The 22,103-nt window shown below is 46.5% G+C and overlaps 1 protein-coding gene across 5 annotated transcripts in view; it reads right to left on the reverse strand.

Annotated features, from left to right (window-relative positions):
- CDK5RAP2 (CDK5 regulatory subunit associated protein 2) overlaps nucleotides 1-22,103 on the reverse strand; it is a 162,496-nt gene that overhangs the window by 90,749 nt on the left and 49,644 nt on the right. For all 5 annotated transcript variants that reach the window (XM_040631799.1, XM_040631798.1, XM_040631797.1 and 2 more), the window contains 3 exons: nucleotides 20,720-20,812; nucleotides 13,513-13,731; nucleotides 1,079-1,249 (listed from right to left, as the gene is read on the reverse strand). In XM_040631799.1, coding sequence (XP_040487733.1) covers nucleotides 1,079-1,249; nucleotides 13,513-13,731; nucleotides 20,720-20,812 — 483 coding nt within the window. The remainder of the gene's footprint in view (nucleotides 1-1,078; nucleotides 1,250-13,512; nucleotides 13,732-20,719; nucleotides 20,813-22,103) is intronic.

A 22,103-nucleotide genomic window follows, 5' to 3' on the forward strand; every position in this document is an offset into this window, starting at 1 on the left:
AGTTCTTTTAAAGCTGTCTGGTTGCTTCTCATCCCTCCATTTCCATGGCCTCTATATAGCCTTGTTCTGTCTGTCTTTCCTCTTACACACTTTTCCCCTGTTTGGGGAGCTCAGGCCATCCACCCACCTTTAGAGGGAAAAGTGTTCAGAAGCTCTGAGTGTGGAAAGAGCACATCGATGGCAGGCTCACTGAGAGAGGACCGGTGGGGCCATGCTTGTTCTGTTGGAAGACACCCAACTGTCTTTTCTCGCCTCGGACTCTCAATGTTGGGGATGCACACTTCAGTCCCGTTTTCATTCAAGAGACCCACTCCTGCCTTCAGGTGCATCTGGTAACCCCCCAGGCCAGAGCTTCTCTGGTTTAAGGTCACCAGAGAGGAAACCACCCCCATCTCCTGCTAGTGAAGAGAACAAAGTCACCTAACGGCCCAGCATTCCAGCCAAATCTCCTGGTTACAAAGAGACCAGGTCCCTCCACTGCCTGCTGAGCCTCTCTGGGTTCTGTAGGATACACCAGCTTGCTCCTTGTTGGCTTTTCACCCCAAAGGCATGGAGCAGAGGGCTTGTATCTTTCACCCCCTCACTGTCACTTCTACAAGGCTCCAAGGAAGCAGAGCTAAATACCCGTGTTGACTCCACCATGGTTACCTGTTAGCCTGCACTAAATCAACACTTCACTACATGATCAAACAGGAAGGGTATTCCAAGACCAAACGGGGACAGTTAGAGGAACAGCACGGAGGGGTGAGAGGGCCCGGCGCGCCACAGAGCAGCACACACAGCAGAAGCACCTCGGTGAAGCGGGCTGGGCCCTAGGGCGGAACAGGCCAGGGCCTCCATCGGGCTCTACTGAGGACGGGTCATACGACCCAGAACACGTTCCTTCCCTTCTTGCTGGTGGCTGACGCCCAAAGGACATAAAGGAAGCTCTGAAGTGCTCTGACATAAAGTGGGGAAGACCATCATCGTTTTTGCCAGCCTTATTTTTATATAAATGCTTCTGCAAAAGAGTTTTTAAAGAAAACAGCCTATGCCAAGTCAACAGATCCAAATACAAAAGAAAAAGAAGTTACGGTACCTGAAGCAACAAGTCCTTTGGATCGATGCTTCCTGTCAGACTTCTGATCAGTTGCTCTTGACTGTGCAATTTTTTATTACTTTCACTCAAAAGACTCTTGTAACGATTCTCCACGGCTTTCTCTCTTTCATTCACTTCATCGCGTAGTTTCTCAACTTCATTTCTAAGGTCCTACCGGAAGAAAAAGAAAAAATAGAACTTACTTGACAAACACTTCAAGATGACCATCTCTCAGCTGCTTAGCGCTCGCTATATGACAGCAACCTAACAGACGTATTTCACCCATGTGCTCTTCCTTCTCTTTTAAAGTCTGATGAAAACCAGCTTTAAGAATGAACTGAAATCTGGCAAAAGCTTTATGCATGGATATTTATTGCAACATTACTTACAATACTGAAAAACCAGAAAGAAACTAAATATCCAACAACAGGGAATTAATTATTTTTTCAAAATAAGGAATTAATTATAAAAAGAGTATGGCATTTTTAAAAAATGCATAATTATGGGACGCCTGGGTGGCTCAGTCGGTTAAGCACCTGACGCTAGAATCTTTCCGCTTCGGCTCAGGTTTTCAGCTGAGATCATGATCTCAGGGTCCTGGGACTGAGCTCCATGTCGGGCTCGGCGCTCAGCTGAGCGAGAGTCTGCTTGTCCCTCTCCCTCTGCTGCCCCCCCCCCACCGCCGCCTCAGCACACTCTTTCTTTAAAATAAGTAAAATCTTTTCTAAAAAAAGCACAATTATGAGCAAAAACAACCAAGACACTATATGATATGATACCAATTGTTTCCTGAATCTTTATACAAAATATTGTTAAGGCTATGAGGAAACACATCGAAATAATAACAGTATGCCTACACAGAGGGATTGTGGGGACTTTCAATTGATTTTTATTTATTTTTCTGAGTTTCTAAAATCTCTAAATAAGTCTATATTACTTTCACAATAAAAAATTATCTTAAATAATGACACTTATAATTAATACGGAAAATGCTTGTGTTACAATGTTAGGGGGAAAAAGACAAAACCAACCGTAAACCGGGTGATTACAGCTACCTCAGGATGTAGGCTCTTGGTAATACTGAAGTAGTGCTCGTAAGAGCAAATGGCTGGAAACCACCCAGATATTCCCCAGTAGGGGAATAAGGTAAGGCACCTTCTCACAGCAGAGCGCTCTGAAGCGACCAAGAGAAAGGAATGAGGACTCTACGAACGCACTGCCCTAAAGCAGACTTCAGAATACACCGCTCAGGGGGGCAGGAGGGACCCCAGGAGAGAAAAAAAAAGTATGTATAACATACTGCCATGTATTTAACTATAAAATGAATTAAATGGTTGCCTATAGGGAAATAAAAAAGAACCAGGCAAAAGGAGGGAGCAGAACTCATTTTACCGATGTGACACTGAAGCCAGTTAAATGTTTAGATAACTATTTGAAAAAATAAAATAAAAATCTCCTAACCTAGAAGCAGAGCAAACGAACAAAAAATAAATCTAACTGTGTATCAGGCTGATTGGTTAACCAAACAGAGGGGAATTAGTAGCGTCGCCTTCGGCTCAGGTCATGATCCAGGATCCTGGGATCGAGCCCCACCTCGGGCTCCCTGCTCAGCAGGGAGTCTGCTCCTCCCTCTCCCTCTGTGCTCTCTCTCAAGTAAATAAATAAAATCTTAAAAAAAAAAAAAAAAGTAATTTGTATACCCCTAGTGGGATATTTCTCCAAGGACAAAAGGGACTACTGCAGAAAATCTTACACTGTTTCAGTAATCATGTTGGAAGAAATAATATGTGTGTTGTTATTCTGAAACAATGTGTGTGTGTGTATATATTTATTAAATAAGTAATTATTAATGTATAAGAACCAAGACTACAAGCCTAAGAGAATACCAATACAAATATAAAATTAAGTTAAAACATGTCACTGTAAATATGAATTGGAAATATCAATATGAACTTTTATTTTCTGTTATTTCCTTCCTCTCACTGAGAAAGCCTAAAATCAGCACCCTCCATAGTATCCAGACGGTAGTCTCTAAATAGCATTTCCCACCAAAAAGAACCAGAATTCTCAAAACACAGGCCCTAGAACAACATTATCAGCTTCACCTGGGAATGGCAAATACAATACATAACCAGAAGAGCACCCAGTAAATATCTGTTGGATGGATGGATGGATGGATGGATGGAGAGGTAGATGGGGTTGCTCCCGTTTTATGAATGAGGAAACAGGCTCAGGTAAAGTAACTTACCCACAGTCACAGTCACTAAGGGGCAGCACCTGCCGGATTCCAACTCCGATTGCAAGCCTCTCAGCTCACGTCCCCACTATGACCAGGGCTTGGATTTCTTTTGCAATGATCTCCACCCACCTAGTCATCTGGCACTTGCTTTTAGAAACCTCCCTCTGAAAACTGGATAAGAGGGACCACAAAATCTTGTGTGAAGCCATTTAGGTACATCTTTAAATTCACAATAAATCTGCCTGCCATCCCAGAAAGATCATCCTAAAAAGATCATGCCTACTTTATTTGCTGGGGGGGAGGGGCAGGTAGGGGTAGAGAGACAATCTTAAGCAGGCTTCACAATCAGCGGAGAGCCCAAGGCAGGGCTCAATCTCACGACCCTGAGATCATGACCTAAACCAAAATCAAGAGTCAGACGCTTAAGCAAGACTGGGCCACCCAGGGGCCCTGATCATGCCTGCTCTTTAAGCTTAAAATATTTCTGCATTGTCCTAAGTAAAAAGTGTGCACCATCCATGCACACAGTAATTACTGGTCTACTTACACCATTTCCCCAATTCAGTTCTCTCTCTGCACAAACACCTATCAGACCATTATTCTGATGTCTGGCTCAAGTTCTAGTGTATATGCGTGTGTGCAACAGTAATTTACTCCATTCTCCCACTTCATTAGCTTATAGAATTTTAATTCAGGTACGTAAATCAAGACCGTGTATGTTTTAAGTGATAAAGGTGACTAATGTGCTACATTTCTCCCACATGTCTCCCAAACTAACAGACTTGACCTGTTCCAAAATCCCACAGAGGACACGTTGCTGGGTCATTCCTCGAGATTAGGGGTTCTTAATCTGAGGTCCACTGAATGGGTCCCTGGGAGCCTATGCAAATTTGTGTGTGTGTATATTTTTGGTGGTAGTGGGCCCTCAGCCTAAGTCAGGGTCTCAAGGAGAGTCAGGACACCAGAGAGTACAACGTACTTCTCCTATTATACGCATCCCTAACAGAAACTAGCATTTTCCAAGCACAAGCTGAGCCACGCACGTGTCAAGGCACTTTTACATAAAACATCTCTAACCCTAAAGACCGTGCACACGTTAAATATTATGAGCCCTGTATTTACAGAAAGAAAACCAAGGCTCACAGAGGCTGAGAGATGTTTACAAAGCTTTACTGAAATTCAAGCCCAAGTCAGTGAGACCCCAAATTCTGCACTCTCTCCACCCAACTGCACTATTATTAAGACCAAGGAAACAGAAACCACTCTGCGATACGGGCTGCCACTGGTCACTCATTCCAGTGCCCCGAACTGAGGTTCCAGTCTCTTAAGGACTCAGGACTGCTGGGATAGCCAGGCTGGGACGGACGCCCTCCTGCTAATGCAAGGGGTGGGACCAAGGATCCCGGACCTCCTGTGCAGGGCAGGCAGAGAAGGACCCCTGCGGGGAGGGGGCGCTGAGGCTGCGGCGGCCTTGAGGAAGAGCAGCTGCCATGGCAACACAAAGGCAGCCGCCGGGCTCCCAGGCTCGGCACCAGTGCGGTTATAAATGTTTAGGGGAGGCGTGGAGACGGCATGTCTCGCCTGAGCAAAACAATCAGAACGGAAAATTGATCATCTTGGGTGGTTTCCCCAAACCTCTTTCAATATTCCTAGGCTGTGAAGACACACAGAGCTAGCCTTGAATCCGGGCTCTACTGTGGATGAGCTCTGTGACCACAGACAGATAACCGAAATCCTTATGAGTGCTTCCTTTCCAGTAAATGGGGTTCATCATACAGGCTCCTACTTCTGAACAAAGGGACAGGTAAGAGTTTGAAAACCCCTCTCCCGTACCAGACCCCACCCTGCTTTCAGGTAAGCGCTGCCACAGCAGGATCTGTGTGTGCTGACATCGACTGACTGGCCTCGCTTTCTACCTAATGGGCAATTTTCCTTTAAGATTCGCAGGTGCACTCTGGACCAACACTGAGCTGACCGTTGCCTTTGCATATCAGGGCATTCTAAGGGGAGACTGACCGAAAAAAAAAAAAAAGTGTATTATTTTAAAAATAAAATATCCCTATAATCTTAGAATCACATTAGAAATGAAAAGCCAGGCCCTCGTACTTCCTTCTGCAGTCAGCTGGTTTGTTTTATCTCAGGCCAGATGGAGAACGAGAAGGTTCTCATCCATCAAATTTCCACCTTCTCAGGTTTCACAGTGAGAACACTTGTCAAAGTGCTCAGTGGTTCCCTTTAAATACACAAAGGAAACTTCTCCAAAATCTTAATGAGGAATAGGAACCCAGTGATGTAAGAATTTCCAGAATTAGTATGAGACAGTGGTGTTCAGGCCAGGTTCCGTGGAGCCTGGCTGCTCCTGGGGGTTGCGGCAGAGGCAGGACGTGGTGGGGAGGGAGTGCCAGGCCTCCCCCACACTTCTCCCCGAGCGGCTCTGCTTTCAGGTTTCCTCTCCGGGAGAGTCATATTTGAACAAAGAATTCCTAAGCTTAAACAAACAAACAAACAAACAAACAGAAAGTACTGGAATGAGACCGTGCTCGCCACAGAGCCCCAACAAGCATGTGTGCTACTGTGTGGTACTGCCCGTGAGGACTGCACAAGTTCCAAGCGAGGAGCTCAATGTGGCTTTCGGCAGAAAGCTGGCAGACAAGGGACAAAGAAGTCGAGGCTCACGTTGGGCAGGGCTCAAGGCCCAGCTGGGTCCCTTAGCCGACAGACATCACACCTCTCTAAAACCCCACCTGAACGATGTGACGGAACATTCCAGCCCTTTCTACCAGGCCACTCGCTGTGCCCCCTTGTGCCAGGCTCATTCATGCCCGCCAGGCCTCCGCACTGGCCCTCCTCGACCAGGAATGCAGTTCTACTCCCATCCCCGCAGCAAACAGCTACTTACCCTTCAAGCCTCAGCTCCAATCCACCTCCTCTGTGAAGCCTTCCCTCCCACCCCCTCCTGCTCTTACCAAGTTCCAGGCCCTGTGCTCTCCAAGTGTTTGGCCCATCCCCCTACCTGCACTTATGATCCTATATTTTAATTAGCTCTTTGTCTGTGTTTCTATTGTATTTCTCTGCTAGATTCCTTCAGAGACTGTGTCTGATCTGATTCAGTCCTGTACTCCCAGTGCCCAGGCCAGAGCCCGGCACAGAAATTATAAAGTAAGAACCAGAGATAAGGGAAAGCCCTTCTGTTTGTGCTCCAGAGAGACGACAGCAATTCCACGTGAAAACTGATGGAAACAGCCTTTTAAAGCAGCTTCCACAGCAGCCGCATGCACAAGCCACTGAGATACTACAGAATCCGTCACTCGAAGTGGGTTCTGCCTCCCCTCCTAGAAGGATCAATCAGCTGGAAAGGAACAGACAAGCACTTTCTTCAAAGGAGAGGTGAGTGTTGATCAAGGAAGAAATTTACAGCTTTGTTGACTTGGCTGGTAACTGGGCAGACCACATTTATTAGTCAACAGTGTCCATTAGATTCCAGCGGACAGTGGTTTGTCATTCAAAGTCCTGAGCCAGCACCTGCCACGCAATTAAAAGCAGAAGAGGAGGAAAGGAGAGGAGTCCAATCCACTGAGCATCCACTTCTACGCGCCAGGAACCAGAGGAGGCGCTTTCTCGTGGACTGAATGTTATTATTCATTCATTTCATCCTCAAGTAGGTATAATCAGCCTTGTTGTAGGGGAGAAAACCTTAGTTTAGAAAGGTTAAGCCACTGACCTAGAGGCTTAGCAGTGCGTGCCTGCTAACGCCGACATTCGAACCCACGGCTCCAGAGACACCAGCTCACACTGCCAAGTTTCTCCTTCCCAGGGCAGCAGGCAGCATCATCACCATCACCAAAACAGCAACTACTCATTGATCAGTCAAGACGTGTCAGGTATTATGTTCATAATCGCTATCCCCATCTCGGATAATCCCTACGCCTAAGCTCTGTCTTTGTAGCAAGAAACAGGCACCGCAGTCTGGAGAGGCAAAGTTACTGGCTGACAGTCCAACAGCTAGCCAGTGACAGAGCCAGGACTCAAAACCAGTTTGACCCTGGTCTCTGCACTCAGCCTCTCTTAAGAGTGACTGGAAATTGCAAAGACAGAACTTCCACCAACACAGATCATTTCAACTGCATGTTGTCCTAAACGGACTCCAACTGAGACTCGTTATACCTGAGTAAAACAAAAACAAGGCAAGGGGAGCTGTGACCCTTAGTAAGAATCCCCTGACCTCAAGTCTGGGGTCCTCGGCCTACCTAACCAGCCTACAGACACTGTCTCCAAACGCCATGTTTTGACTATGGATCACTAGGGATGCTCTGAACGCTGTCAGAATCTCGTCTGGAGCTATCCATCAACAAACACATGTGAAACCAGAGGGGTTCAGGATGAACTACCCTGAAATTAAACCTGCTCCTGTCAAAGCACATGGGATTAGCCAGCTGGGTGACGGGTACAACTTTAATTAGATTTTTGGGCTTTAGCCAGCAAATGCATCCCCACAGAGCTAAGTGCCCAGGTACTGAAGCACACACTTGTCAGAGGAGTGGATGACAGGCCTTGTAACAGATGAGAGCATTATGAGACAGTCTGGGGAATACAGCTAAACCAATGTCTTGTATACGTTCCTTATAAAGGAGAAAAAAAAAAAAAAGACTAGCACTTGCTCCTCTCCCCCACCCACCCCGAGCAGCATACAGAACGCTTGAACCAGAAAGAGCAAATCTAAAATAAAGGTTTACCTCTATCACTTTCCACCAAACACACACACACACACACACACACACACACACACACACACACAGAGCACACATGCACGTGCACACATAGGTACATACTAAAAGGAGAGCCTTAAGTCTCTGGAGCCAAACAATGTATCAAAGTGCAGGTGTGGGGCAAGGATGTGACAGTCCGAGTAGCATCCTGCTATAAACCACACAAACCAGGACACGTTCAACATCACAGTTAAGACACCGACTTGGTAATACCAGATTCGTTGTTGGTCTGTGGCAAAGGCCTCCTGAAAGTCCTTGTGGGGAGGTGGGTCCCTCTGGTGGCAAGGAAGTATAATACAATAAAGGGGATCTATCCGTTGAGACCCTCGTGTTTGGACCTTTCTGGCTGTAGAAAGACCTCCCAAGTAAAAACCAAAGCTTGTATTCACCAGAGCCTACCGACAGTGCCTGCCCCGCTGCAAGCACTCCACAAATGTCCCTCGGATAAACGGATGAACCACTGCAAAGGATACCACGGGCTGAGTCAGCTGGTCGCGGCAATTGCAGGCAATGCGAACGAACAGGACAAACAGAGCATCGCGGCCAAACCTCACAGTGCCTGGCACCATCTGACACAGTGGACCCACACGCCCCAGCCGCAAGACGCCCGTCCACACAGACGCCGTCTCCCCCCGGAAAGCTTAGTACAAGCACAGTGACCAGGCAGGAAGGCTCCCTGGCATGAGCGAAGGATGGTTTGATCACACTCAAAACAGAACCGGTTGGCTGACCGTCAGAAAGAATCCAGGGAATGCTAAAACAACAGCAACAACCAGTATGCTTGAAGGCCCCCCACAAAGGCTCGGAGTCGGGGCTCATCTATAAACAGGGCTGAGACATTTCTGAGTTGTCAGTTCTTGTCCAAGAAACAAGAATAATGGGAAACAGCCAGACACCGTCCCAGGGACTGGAAACCGTACTCCATAAGCTCACGGACTTGGGCGGCGCAGATGGGGCCGCCACACTGCTCTCATTGCAGGTGGTACCGTCAAAGGCTCTGTCCTGCTCCCAGAACCCTCCAGCGGCCCACCAGAGGCAATACTGCCCTTGGGTCTGAGTGCCAGCCAGAGCTGTCCTTTTACTTTAACCTGTTCATCTTCAGACCCTGGAGACCGTGTAACTGAATTTCCTTTATTACTTTCGCTGTCAGGAGCCACAGCTGGATTTGAGCCCCCATCTTTGGTACTGGGTTGGGCACCAGAGCGTGCATTTCTCTTTATTCACTCTGCTTCCATTTCACTAGCCACCCTCTTTGTTCCTTGACCTGAATGCCTTTACCTTTATTTTTAATCTCATTTTTATGACTTCCCATAAACCTCTGAAAATGTTTTTGAAACATCAAAAGGAATAAATTACAATCTTTAAAGTTCCAGAAGTTTCAAATTGGACATTCTTGTTTTGTTTCCCCAAAAACACCATGTGCTCTCATACCTCTGTGCCTTTGCCCTCCATACAAAACCCCCTGCCCCCTTGCCTACTGATTAACTTTTATTTAACTCAAGCTTCAGAACCAACCAGTTTACAAGCTCCTTTTCCCAAGAGCCTTCTCTGATCCTGCAAGCCACTTCCGTGCTCTGTGTTTCGTGGTACTCTGTTCACACCGCTGTTGTGGAACTGTCCCCACGCCCAGCAGAGGGCCTGCATGGTGTTCCATGTTGCTGAATGCGTGCACGGATTCCTTTCCTTTGCCAGGGCAGAAATAGAGGCACCAGGGGCTCCTGGGTAGCTCAGTTGGTCAAGCGCCCAACTCCTGATTTTGGCTCAGGTCATCATCTCAGGGTCCTGAGATCAAGCCCCGTCTTGGGCTCCGTGTTGCGCATGGAGCCTGCTTAAGATTCTTTCTCTCCCTCTCCCTCTGCCCCTCCACCCCCAAAAAAGAAAGAAAAAAGAGAGGCCACTAAAAAGTCTGCGTGTTTGTTTGTTTGTTTCAATCCACAAGCAACAGCAGCAGCAGCTGGTGAGTGAATCTAGTTCATTAGAGGACCTGTTACAGATCAGGCAGACAAGACGAGCAGGGCCAGCAGGTCCCGCTCCATCTCTGCATTCACCCCGGCACCAGAAGGCACAACGCCGCCCGTGATGCTCCCCAGACGCTGAACAAGCCAGCGCCCCAATGTCCGGTGTGAAGCATTCACATGAGACAGACACAGCCAAATTCTCAGACCGTAACATGGAGATACCACGGTGCTGCAGGGCAGACACCAAAGGCAAGACACCATGGCCAAACCATCTCACCAGAAACACAGACATAACCTGATGGAGGAAAGTAGTTATGAGGGGATGCTGGAAAGCACTGGGTCACGGTCATGTCCACCTGAGATAAGCATTTAGAGTAGGTAGTGGTGGCTCTGGTCTGGGTAACTGCTCATCCCTCCCAAACACGTGCTTCTAGAGGAGGCTGTCAATGATGGGACTCGTGCGCGTGCGCCCCTGAGCACACGCACACACTCCTGACAAAGAAGAATGGGTACGTGACCCACGTCACGTACTGACAGGGAGGCAGCGGGGGCAATGGAGTGTTGAGAGTCCTCCTTCCTCCTACGTAATAAGCTGGGAATATGCGACCCCAGCAGGACGGCAACGATGGTCCAACCACCAGCACCTGGAGTAAGGAGACGCGACAGAAAGAAGCCGGCTCCCAGAGCGCAAGCTTCGGTCCGGGCCGTGTCCCAGTCTCTCTGTCCCTCCAGCACTGTAGCCACACCAGGCAAGAAAGTCCTCCTTTTGCCTAAGTTAGTTCAAGGTGGGTTTCTGTCACTGGCAAAATAAACAAAAACAAAAACCCTCCTGCCCACGGTATACTGGACCCCAAACCCTTCCTCACAGTCACGTTCCCCTTCTCTCTTCACCAAACAGCGCTTGCCTCCTTACAAGGATGTGTACGCATTACACAGGAATACGACCAGCTGTCAACAGCAGTCCAGCACTAGTCCAGAAGCGCCAAGGTTTACGTGAATAAGTGAATCATGGAGCCACCAAACAATGTCTGACACCAGAGGGACAGGAAAATAAATTACGGCATCTCCACTCGATGTAATACTATGCAGCCGTTTCAGATGTAAGAGTAAGTTACAATGTAAAAAAATTACTTATTTTATAGAGATATATATGTACTTGTTGTGTGTCCCCAATCCAAATTCTATTGAATGAACCTTTTTCTAATGACAGTGGGGGGAGGGGAGGCGGACGAGGGAACAAGCTATTTTAAACTAAGATGCAGTTATCCAGCAGTAAGGGAGTGAGACCTGACTATGAAAACTGTTCCTCTATCCAAAGACCATCTGGCCGGTCTTGTCTTTACCTCCTCCATACAGCACACTACTCAAACCTTATTCCTCTCACTCAACTCAAGTGTCACCTCCTCCTGGAAGGTTTCCCGACTACTCCATCCCACAAGGATCTTTTGCACTGACTCTACAGATTTTAAGCTGCTTTGCATTTTGTCATGTAGAACATCTCCATCGCCCTTAGAAACGATAAAACTTTCAGAGGTCACGTCTTATACTTACATCAACATCTAAACCAGGTTCACTTGGTGGTCAATAACATACAGGAAATAGATACTTTAATAACACACAGTGAACTGCTACACTCCAAGATCGCTGGTGGCCACGTAAATTGGGCCAGCCCTTTGGGCAAATGTTTTGGCAACATGATTAACAAGTGTAAAGTATTAGTGCCATCTGACCTAGTAAACTCACTCAAATCCTAGGAACTTCAAGGGAAAATGCCTTTATGCCCAAAGATGTTATTGTGGCATCATTTAAACAACCAAGGTGTCCGAGAGAGCAGGCAGCTGAGTGAAGCATGTGAATTGTATTCAGTGAAGAGCATGCACCATTCAGCACGATCGTTCTGGAGGCCACACAACATAGAAAGATGTCCACGATGAAGTAAGGGCTCAAAGAACACAGAACAGGAGTCAGCCCCAGACTAGATTAGGGGCCCGGTTGCACCAGGTCTGAAGGGTGACACTGAAAACCAGGAAGAGTTGTTGTGTTAGGGGCATGGTGATGTTTTATTTTTCTAAATTTCCATTACCGTTCCCTTGATGTTCATTAATATATTTGTTAAAATATACAAACATTTGTACTTCAATTCTCATGTCCATGTTAGAGTTAGGATTTCAAGCAGTGGAGCCTGACATCCCTGCCCACAGCAGCCACTGGAGAACTCAACTGTAGTACCGGAAGCTCCCGTTGAGACCTCTACTCTGATGACTGTCCATGTGAGGTCCTCTGCCTGTCCAGGGTGCCCACGATGGTTATTCATAACGTGTCAACGATCACTCAGACTCAGACCCTATCCCACCTGCCAGCACCAAGGCTATGCATCTGGACATGACTCTCAGGATGCTGAATACTTAAATTTAAATATAATAGAAAATTTTTTTTAAAGATTTATTTATTTATTTGAGAGAGAGAGAGAGAGAGAGAGAGAACAAGCGGGGGAGGGGGCAGAGGGAAAGGGACAAGCAGACCCTCCACTGAGCACGAAGTCCAAGCAGGGCTCAATCCCAAGACCCCTGAGATCATGACCTGAGCCAAAATCAAGAATTAGATGCTTGGGGGCGCCTGGGTGGCTTAGTCAGTTAAGGAACCGGCTCTTGATTTCGGCTCTCTCCCTCTCCCCCTTCCCCCATTCACTCTAAGTAAATAAGCAAACAAACAAACAAATAAATAAAATCTTGTAAAAATAAAAAATAAAAAAACATAAAGAGTTGGTTACTTAACTGACTGAGCCACCCAAGTGTCCCTATAATAGGAATTTTTAAAGATAAACTATTTTTTGCCTACCAAATCCAGAGAGAATTTTTTAAATGCTAACATCCAATGCTGAATAAATAGTCTTTAAAAAAGGACCACTCTCATAAAGAGAAACCTGGTATAATCATTCTGGGAAACAATTTGAGTATACCTATATAACAGCGTTAAAAACACAAGTACTCTTTGAGCGGATAATCATGCCTCTAGCAGGAAATAATCGATGGAAAAATATTTAGATACAAGGACATTTGCTATCGCATTTGTTATAAGGCAAAAAAAAAAAAGTGTAACGACCTACATGTTCTACCGTAAGGGACTAAGGAAACTGTGGCACATCCAGATGATGAAATACTATGTTTGCACCAAGAAACTAAAACACGTTTCTGAAGAACACTCGTAACATGGCAACGTGCCAAAAAGAGAACATTGAATTACAAGACGCAACACCACATTTCCAGCTTGATACCAATGTGTGTGTGTGCGCGCGCACACCTGTGCATGTGAAAGACAGGGAAAGAGAAAATTTCAAGATCATGAGAGGATGAGTGAAATATGCTCTCCTTTACATTTTTCAGACTGTTCTAAGTCTTCTGCAGAGAAGACGTCCCTAAAGCCAGAAACAGCCGTCAAGAGCCCCAGCCCGACCACGCCACAGCGGCTCACGCGGATGGTGTGGTCGCCTCTGCCCCTCTCACGACGGGCTTCCTCCAAATCCTTCTCCAGCCTCTCCCTCTCCTGCTGCAGCGTGCTCAGCTCCTGGGTGACCTTCTTAATGTTCCTACGCAGTCTGTGGTTCTCTGCATTCTTGGTGAGGTTTTCGGAGTTCAGCTGGGCCAAAAGGGCTGCCTTCTCTAGCAGAGCGGCCTCATAATCTTCGGACCCCTACGAGAGGAGGGAGACGGGGATGAGCTGACTTCTGCAGCACACTAAACAGACCAAAAATCTGTGCTCCTTCTTCACCTTGCAGTGGGGGGAAGGGAGTTAAGGAACGAAAAGAAGAAGATTAACATAAACAGCCTCCAGGACCCAAAGCACAAATAATCCGAAGATTCTGAAACAGCGCAGAGTGAGGATCATGTGACCATGTGGATGTTACGATGCTGATGTTAAGGGGGAAAAGGTTACAACTGTGTAAAAGAAGCTTTTTTTTTTTTTTAAAGACTACAAGGGAAAAGCACAGAATGTCAGAAACTGTCTTTAGTTGGGTGGGTACATGGATGATTTTCTCCTTCCACTTTTTTCAAATGTTCTAAGGTTACTGAGCATGTTACTTTTGTAATGGTTTAAAAAAGAAAAACAACTTCAACAAGTTATTTATAAAAGGTAGAACATGAAGGGTGCCATCCCACCGGCAGAGTCAGACCCAAGCACGGGCAATGCTCACAGAGGTTAGAGCAGCTCAGACCCAAAGTCATCTGGAGAAGCAGAAGTGGTTGGCATGGCAGCCCCATGGCCACTGCAAGCGGCTATAAATTCGGCGGAGTCCAAAGGTTAATCGTGTCCAGAACATCCTTACTTCATTAACACACAGTTTAGTAGAAAAGAAAACACATATGTGATTATCAAGTATTTGAAGAAATACTGTAACTCCCCAATAATCAAAAAGAGCAAATTAAAACAAGCTTTGATTTAACAAGATGGTTTTAATGAGAGTATCTAGTGCTGGCAAACTTACTATAAAGCAACACAATTAATAGTAACTTTTCAAGAACTGACCAACAAGCATCCAGAAGCCAAGAAGTACACTGGCAGGAAGGTGAATTAATGTAACTCTCTGTGGACAGATTATATATATCAAGTATGTGCGTACAGGATAGACGTGTTCACACTCGTCCCAATGATTCCGCTCCCCGGATTCAATCTCAGGGGAAGAATCCCAAATATAAGGGGGGAAAAGCCGTATGGACAGTCATCCCTCACAGATTTACTGTTAACAGGAAAAACGTGTAACATGGGGATATTCCAAATCACACATGATACGAAAAAATAAAGATTAAATTGTGAATGCTCTAAAAAATAAAATCTATGCATAGGAGAAAGCCGAGAAAGAAAAACATCAGGATGTTAACAGCGTGGCTGGGTGATCTCCTGATTCCCCTTTTTTTTTCCTTCCTTCTAGCCCCCCTAAAAGAAAATTTGAAGCATATATATTACTTATAATCAGGGGGAAATAAACTTTTTTTTTAATCTGTTCTTTGGATTAGACAAAGGCTCATGATTAAAAATTCTAAAACAAGGGACACATGAGCTGTCAAGGCCACAACTCAGATGGGGTGAAGGGACTAGCTCCAGCTTCTTGGCCGTTCCAGGCATTCCAACTCTACCACCAATGCTAGTTGAGTCCTAGTTGTCAGGAGAAGTAGGCTACAGCCATAGTTAATCTGGGAGAGGTGAGGCCCAACCATCCCGGGTTTCCCCACTGCTATTTAAGACCTAGCAACAGGGACTGGGGGCGAACCCCATTCACATTTCAAAGTGGATTTTATAAAAGCTTCTGTTTTACTTTCCTTTAAAATCAAAATATTTATTTATTTGAGAGAGAGAGAGCGCACATGAGCAGAGGAAGGGGCAGAGGGAGAGATAGAAGCAGGCTTCTCACTAAGCAGGGAGCCAGAGGACATGGGATCATGACCTGAGCTGAAGGCAGACGCTTAACCGACTGAGCCACCCGGGTGCCCCTAAAATCAAAATTTTTAAACAGAATGGGAAACCAAGGTCACGAGGCCTAAAAAAAAGTATCCGGGGCAATGCTTATTTAAATAAACTCAAAAAACAAAAGATAAACAATGATAGGAAAAATGCTCATCTTGAGCCATTTTCATGTTACCTTTTACTAAGCACGGGTTACACAGGAGGAGTTAACCAGGTGCTTTTGCACACACTGTATCTCCACTTCTCACAGCAACCGTACGAAGGACACATTACCGTCCCCATCTAAGCAACTGAGGCTCAAACTGTTCAGTGACGAGCCTGTCATCAGACCGTAAGTGATTAAGTCTGGGACTCTCTCCACAGCACCACACTGCCGCGCCCATTCCAGGGAACATTCCAATTAACACCAATAAACTAGCAAGAATTAAAACAAGACTGAATTCAAGGAGGGGAAGCCTGCACACAGGAACACTAATGAGGAGCTTGTTAAACACAGGCCGGCCATGGTGACGATTATAATAATAGTTATCATAAAGTGATGAACGTTCTGTGGGTTATCGTGCAAATAACGATGACAGAGCCTCTTTTAAAAAGTTCAAATGCATACTCACCCCATAAAGATACTTTCCATGTTCAGTTTTCCTTAAATGGCCCTCTGAGACACTTCGGAAAGTTTTGTACGTTTTCCTGTGTGACACACTGCCTTCTGAATTCCGTGTCATCAGAGGGGGGCTTACAAATGGGCAGCAAACATTTGGCACAATTAGACCTAGCCAGAAACTCAAGGCCAAACATCGTACGAGCCAAATCACTGTGGCCCACAGTGCAGAAACATGAGTCTAATAAAGAGAGAGTCACAGAGCCCAGGGTTCAAAGCCCAGCTCTAGCTACGTGACTTGGGAGGAGTTAACTTTTCTGCAGCTCAACTTCCTCGTCTGTGAAATCTCTATTTCACGGGGTTGTCGTGAACATGAAAGGTGAAACTGAAAGTCCCGTGTCCGGGGCTGCGGGTCCCATAAATCTAGCTCCTATGGCCCGGCGCATGCACGATCTTCCATTCCCAATCAAGAGACACTGCGGAGAGTTTCCTCAAACTGAAAGCTATTTGCGCAACACCATTAACAGAGACTTTGAAAAACTGACCAAAGTAACTACTATATTTTTATGCCGGAAGATGATACTACCCAACTTAAGGATGAGTTGACAACGTTTACTGAGTTACTATCTGTGCCCAGGTATCCTGTCTCCTGTAATCTTTGTAAGGATTATGTGACCTAAGTGTGATTATCCGGATTTTACGCTGGGTAAGCAGGCTGGGAGAGCTCAAATATCTTGCGCACGGCTACGGTGGTAGTGAAGAGCAGAGTCAAGATTCAAAAACATGTCCCATCCACGTTCTCCCCAGTAAAAATAATACGGTACATACGTACCGTGGACTACATGCGGCTGTTTAAAAAGCATAGGGATAAACACACACACACGAGTGCATGTCAACTGCTGAAATCGGAGTAAGAACCTGGATTGCACCAATACCGATGTCCTGGTTGTGATATCGTTACTAAAGTTAGGGAAGATGTCGCCTTTGGGAGAACTAGATAAAATATACAGAAATCTACTGCATGTGAATCTACAATTATTTCAAAATGAAAATTAAATTAAATTTTATTTTTTTAAGATTTTTATTTATTTATTCGACAGAGAGACAGAGACAGCCAGCGAGAGAGGAAACACAAGTGGGGGAGTGGGAGAGGAAGAAGCAGGCTCCCAGGGGAGCAGGGAGCCCGATGCGGGGCTCGATCCCAGAACGCTGGGATCACGCCCTGAGCCGAAGGCAGCCACTTAACAATTAAGCCACCCAGGCGCCCCCAAAATGAAAATTTTAAAAAAGAAGTGGGTAGATCTATATATATTGTCATGATAAGACTATTAGATGAAAAAAAGATCATAGAACAAAATAGGTATTATGATCCCATCTACTTTTTCAAAGGTTATATGTATGTGTAAACGCACATCGAAAGAGTCAAGGTGTTAACAGTGAACCACTTTAGATATGAGTTTATTGGTGACATCTATCAACCTCTTTCCACGTTCTAAGTATTTTATAAATTCCTACAATGTGCAATTTTACTTTTATACCCGAGCAGGGAGGGGAGGAGAAATAATGCACAGGTTTGCCCACTTGAGAAGTTCGAGTTACGCCACTTCGTTTTTCCAAAAGACCTAAATAGCACCTGTTCTCACTAACCAAAAGAAATCAGAAGAGGATTTGCACTTCTATGAAAAAAAGGCACCCAGTTATACTCACGGATAGAGAGAGCAATTCGGTGGTTGCCAGAGGAGAGGGGGTGGAGAGACGGGCAAAACAGAAGAATGGGATTAATAAAAGGTTCAAACTTCCAGTTATAAAATAGGTCACAAGGACGTAATGTACAGCACAGAGAATACAGTTAATAACACTGTAACAACTACGCGTGGTGACAGGTGGTAGCTAGATTTATTGTGATCACTTCGTAATACGTATAAACGTTCAATCACTATGTTTTACACCTGCAAACTAATATAATATTGTAGGTCAACTACACTTCAATAAGGAAAAAATGTTTATGTGAAAAGGGCATTCCGCGTTTGTTCTGCAGTGAGCCATTACAGAGGCAGAGGCACCCAGAGCAGAGACGGTGACCCCACCGAGCTCCTTGCCTGGGAACCATACCGAGCCTCTCAACCACCACAGCTCTGAGCAGCGGTGTCCTGCGAGCATCTGTGCTTTATCTTGATTTATTTTGTGTATCTCTTAGCAAGATGATGTGTCCTAAGGTGTCAGAAAAGCCTAAAAAAGAGAGGTTGTTTTTTGGGTCTGAGAATGCTCAAACATTTTCCCATGCAAATTAATGGGAATTGCTTCTTTGCTTTATGCCATTTTGGCTGATGAAGATTTCATACGAAAGCTCTACTTTTGGATAGCAGGGGAAACCTGTATTTCCAATTGGCAAATACATACTTTTTAACGGGTCTGGAGGTAGCACCCGGCACCCCACATTGCAACCTTCACAGAGGCACACCTGTGACTAGAACTCACACCTCTGCACTGTGGCAACCGCTCCAAGAATGGGAGTATCACGGCTGTCATCTCAATGTCAGGCTTAACCCAACCCTGTGAACTTTGGCCATTCTACCCAAGGCGCGATTAGTTCAAATCCCATGACATCCCCAAAAAGTCCCACTATGCGAAAGAAAATACATTTTCAAGGGCCCATGCCACATTCAAACAACGCAGACCTTGTAATGAAACAGCCCAAATAAGCACATTGCATGCATTTACTCGCATACTCACACTCACGCACACGTGCGCACACACACGCACGCAATCAGAACAGTGGCAAGAATACAGATTCTGGAGTCAGACTTGAGTTCAAGTCCCAACAACCTGCCAAACCATAAACATGCTACCTCTGTTGGTAAGGATTAAAGGAGCACTCTCGGAACAGCCAAGCAGGCATGCAGAGCCTAAGGACTTCCAAAAGTTCAAAACCTCTGTATCTTGCAAGACAAGAAACCCAGCCAACACTGCGACAAGGCCTCCAAAATCATTCTGAAAGTCTTTCAACTAGGACTGACGGTTAGGAAATTAATAAATGTTATGTGATAAATCTAGGTAACATTTAAATGTATAAGACTAGTTTCTTGGGCACCTGGGTGGTTCAGTCGGTTAAGCGTCTGCATTTGGCTCAGGTTACCATCCAGGGTCCTGGGATCAAGTCCCACGTCGGGCTCCTTGCTCAGCAGGGAATCTGCTTCTCCCTCTACCTGCCCCTCCCCCGGCTTGTGCAAGCACACTCTCTCTCTCTCTGACAAATAAATAAATAAAATCTTAAAAAAAAAAAAAGACTAGTGTCTTTCCTTCAAGGCCCAACATGACAAGCAAAATAGCAACGATTACAGGGATGTCCGACTGGTCTCTATGCTTGTCAACTGCCAACAGATTCTTTTTCTCAAGCAGTAGGAAATATCAATGGTTTTCCTAAGAATTCAGCTTTTAAAACTTGTCATTTTCAAAGCAAGGGGAGAAAAAAACACCTCAGTGTAATCCCAGCTCCACTTCATCAACCAAATGGTGGGGGAGGCGAATCTGAGATTCCAAAGGCAGAGACTTGCCTATGCTTTTAGTGCACCATGATTTAAACCAAATTTCTTCAATTATTCTTACTGTGAACCAGAGCTCTACAAAAGATAAGACGTGGGACATGAATCTTAGGAATCAAGCAGTCTTAAATTAGATTTAACTTCTAACTTCTACTTTATAACCAAAAATACCATGGGGGAGAGGTGGCAGGGAGAGCTTTAAGCAGTATGGGGCTTACTCAGACAATGGAACCTTATTGGCTCATTATTAGTAATATGGATACACTGTATAGAGAAACTAGAAACATGGCAAGAAAATATTAAAATAATTAAAAACACAAAACTAAAATTAACCAAAAAGGTGGAACATCAAGGAGGTGACCAGCAAGAGTCCTTGGAGTACAAGGCTGGGGGGAAAAAAGGAGAAAAAGCAGGTCAAATCATCAAGGTGTGGAAGTGACACGTGGCAGGGAGCAGCTGGACTAAAGAAACCAGGTGGCGGGGCGGGGGCAGGGGCAGGTAAAAGCACAAGCCTGGGAGTGAGACCGGCTCTCGGGCAAATCCTGCCTCTCTCACTTCCCACTTTGTGACCCTATGCAAGTTACTTGACTCTCTGAACCTGGATATTAACAGTGCCTCCTTCGTGATCTGCTGTAGAGATCCCCCGAGCTAATCCAGAGAGCACTGAACACAGGGCTTGGCCCACAGTATGTGTTCAACAAACGTCAGCTGTTACCATCAGTAGTTACTACATCTAAATCCTGGCTCTGCCCCTTGCGAGCTGTGTGGCAGTGAATAAGCTGCCCACCCTCGCTGAGCTTCAAAAACCCCACCAATACAGGGGGATGATAACACCCTTCCCCACGGGGTTGTGGAGATGACAGGAGACAACACACATCTTGCACAGTCTCCTAACCGTGGGGGTCGCTGCCACCACTGCCATTATCGTAGTGAGGAGGGGGCTAGAGAAGCCCCTAGAGCTGGAAGAGAATGTCCTTCAATGAGACTGGAACTCCATTACTACAGGCCACGCAGAGTTTTCCTGGGTTCCTCTCCGCTGCCAGATCTTACTGTCCCCAGGGGTCAAGCGCACGCTTACCTGGAATTTCTGTGTCTGTGCTTCCGGGGGGGCCTCTGTGACTTTCGCAAAGGCGGCACTGAGCTCTTCGATCTCAGAGGTAAGGGCTTCCACCTGCGTCAAAGTAAGAACAGCAGCCAGGTATGCAACAGGACTCTCCTCCCTGCGCACAGCTCAAGGGCTCTTCCCGCGGCCTGGCGCCGTCTTCTGATCAAGGCCTTCGTGGTCAGGGAAGGTGTGAAGTCAGAGAAGGGGGACTCCTACTCTGGCCGTTCACTAGCTGGGCGACTTCCAGCAAGGTCCTTCATCTCTTTGAGCCTCAATTCCCGCAACCAGAAGACGAGGAGACCACTCCTCACCCAACTCCAACATCAGTAGGGCTAAGTGAAGGGAGGGGTACTGGTGCTAGAATCACGCCCGGCGCGACGAAGCGTTACGTTACTGCTGCCCACAGAGAGGGGCCTGGCCACTCCCGGAACCTCTCATGTCTGCTGACCTTCTCCTGTACCGCAGTCAGCAGTGACGCCTGTGGCCAGACCCTGGACTCGGCCAGCACCCACAACGGCCCCTCCACTGGTGCCACTCTACACGGAAGTCTCCAGCCTCAGCTGCGCCCTGAACTCCCCCGTTACACGATGGTAGATATTATAACTGCTATTCTCACGAGCCAAGTCTCTGCCACACCTGACACTGGTGGTTACGCGAACTCTCCCCTCTCTAGCTTCGGCAGCACCACCGTCTCCTGGTTCGCTTCGTCTGTGTGCGATCATTCCTGTCTCCTTCGTGCATTCCTCTCCCCTGTGGTCCCATGCGCGGCCTTGTTCTTTCCCTTCCACACGCTCCCAAGCAGGCAGACCCGCTCCTGGAATTGTAACTCACGCCTGAGCTCTCTGCAGGCTTGGGGCTGACGTACCCATCTCCCCTTGGACATCCCACCACGGTGGTCCACGAGCCCCTCACAGTCCACCCTTCGCAAAAAGACTCATCCCCTCCACCACCGCACCCACCTTGCCCTCATTCTCCATGTTCTATGCTGTCAACTGAGTCGGTGGCACCACCACATCCCAGCCACTCCAGCCAGACCCCAGGAGACGTCCTCCACTGCTCCTTCTCACGGCCCTACATCCCCTCAGCAAATTCCCCAAATTTACTTCTAGTTTTTAACTATTTCTGAGTAAGCCCCGCCCCTCCATTCCTGCTTAGCAATGACCACTGCTCTAACTCAATCTTTCTTGGCTCTCGCCTCTGCTACTGGTCTCCCTACCCCCACTCTCTCCCTCCTACAAGCCACTCCCCAGACACAGCCAGAGACCTCACTGAAATGCAAATGTGATCATACCCCTCCCGCTGAAGAGCCTCCGGTGGCATGTCACCCAAACAGCCGAAAATGACTCATTCCACCCCC

Source organism: Ursus maritimus, unplaced genomic scaffold (genome assembly GCF_017311325.1).
Source record: "Ursus maritimus isolate PB19 unplaced genomic scaffold, ASM1731132v1 scaffold_17, whole genome shotgun sequence".
NCBI lineage: Eukaryota > Metazoa > Chordata > Mammalia > Carnivora > Ursidae > Ursus > Ursus maritimus.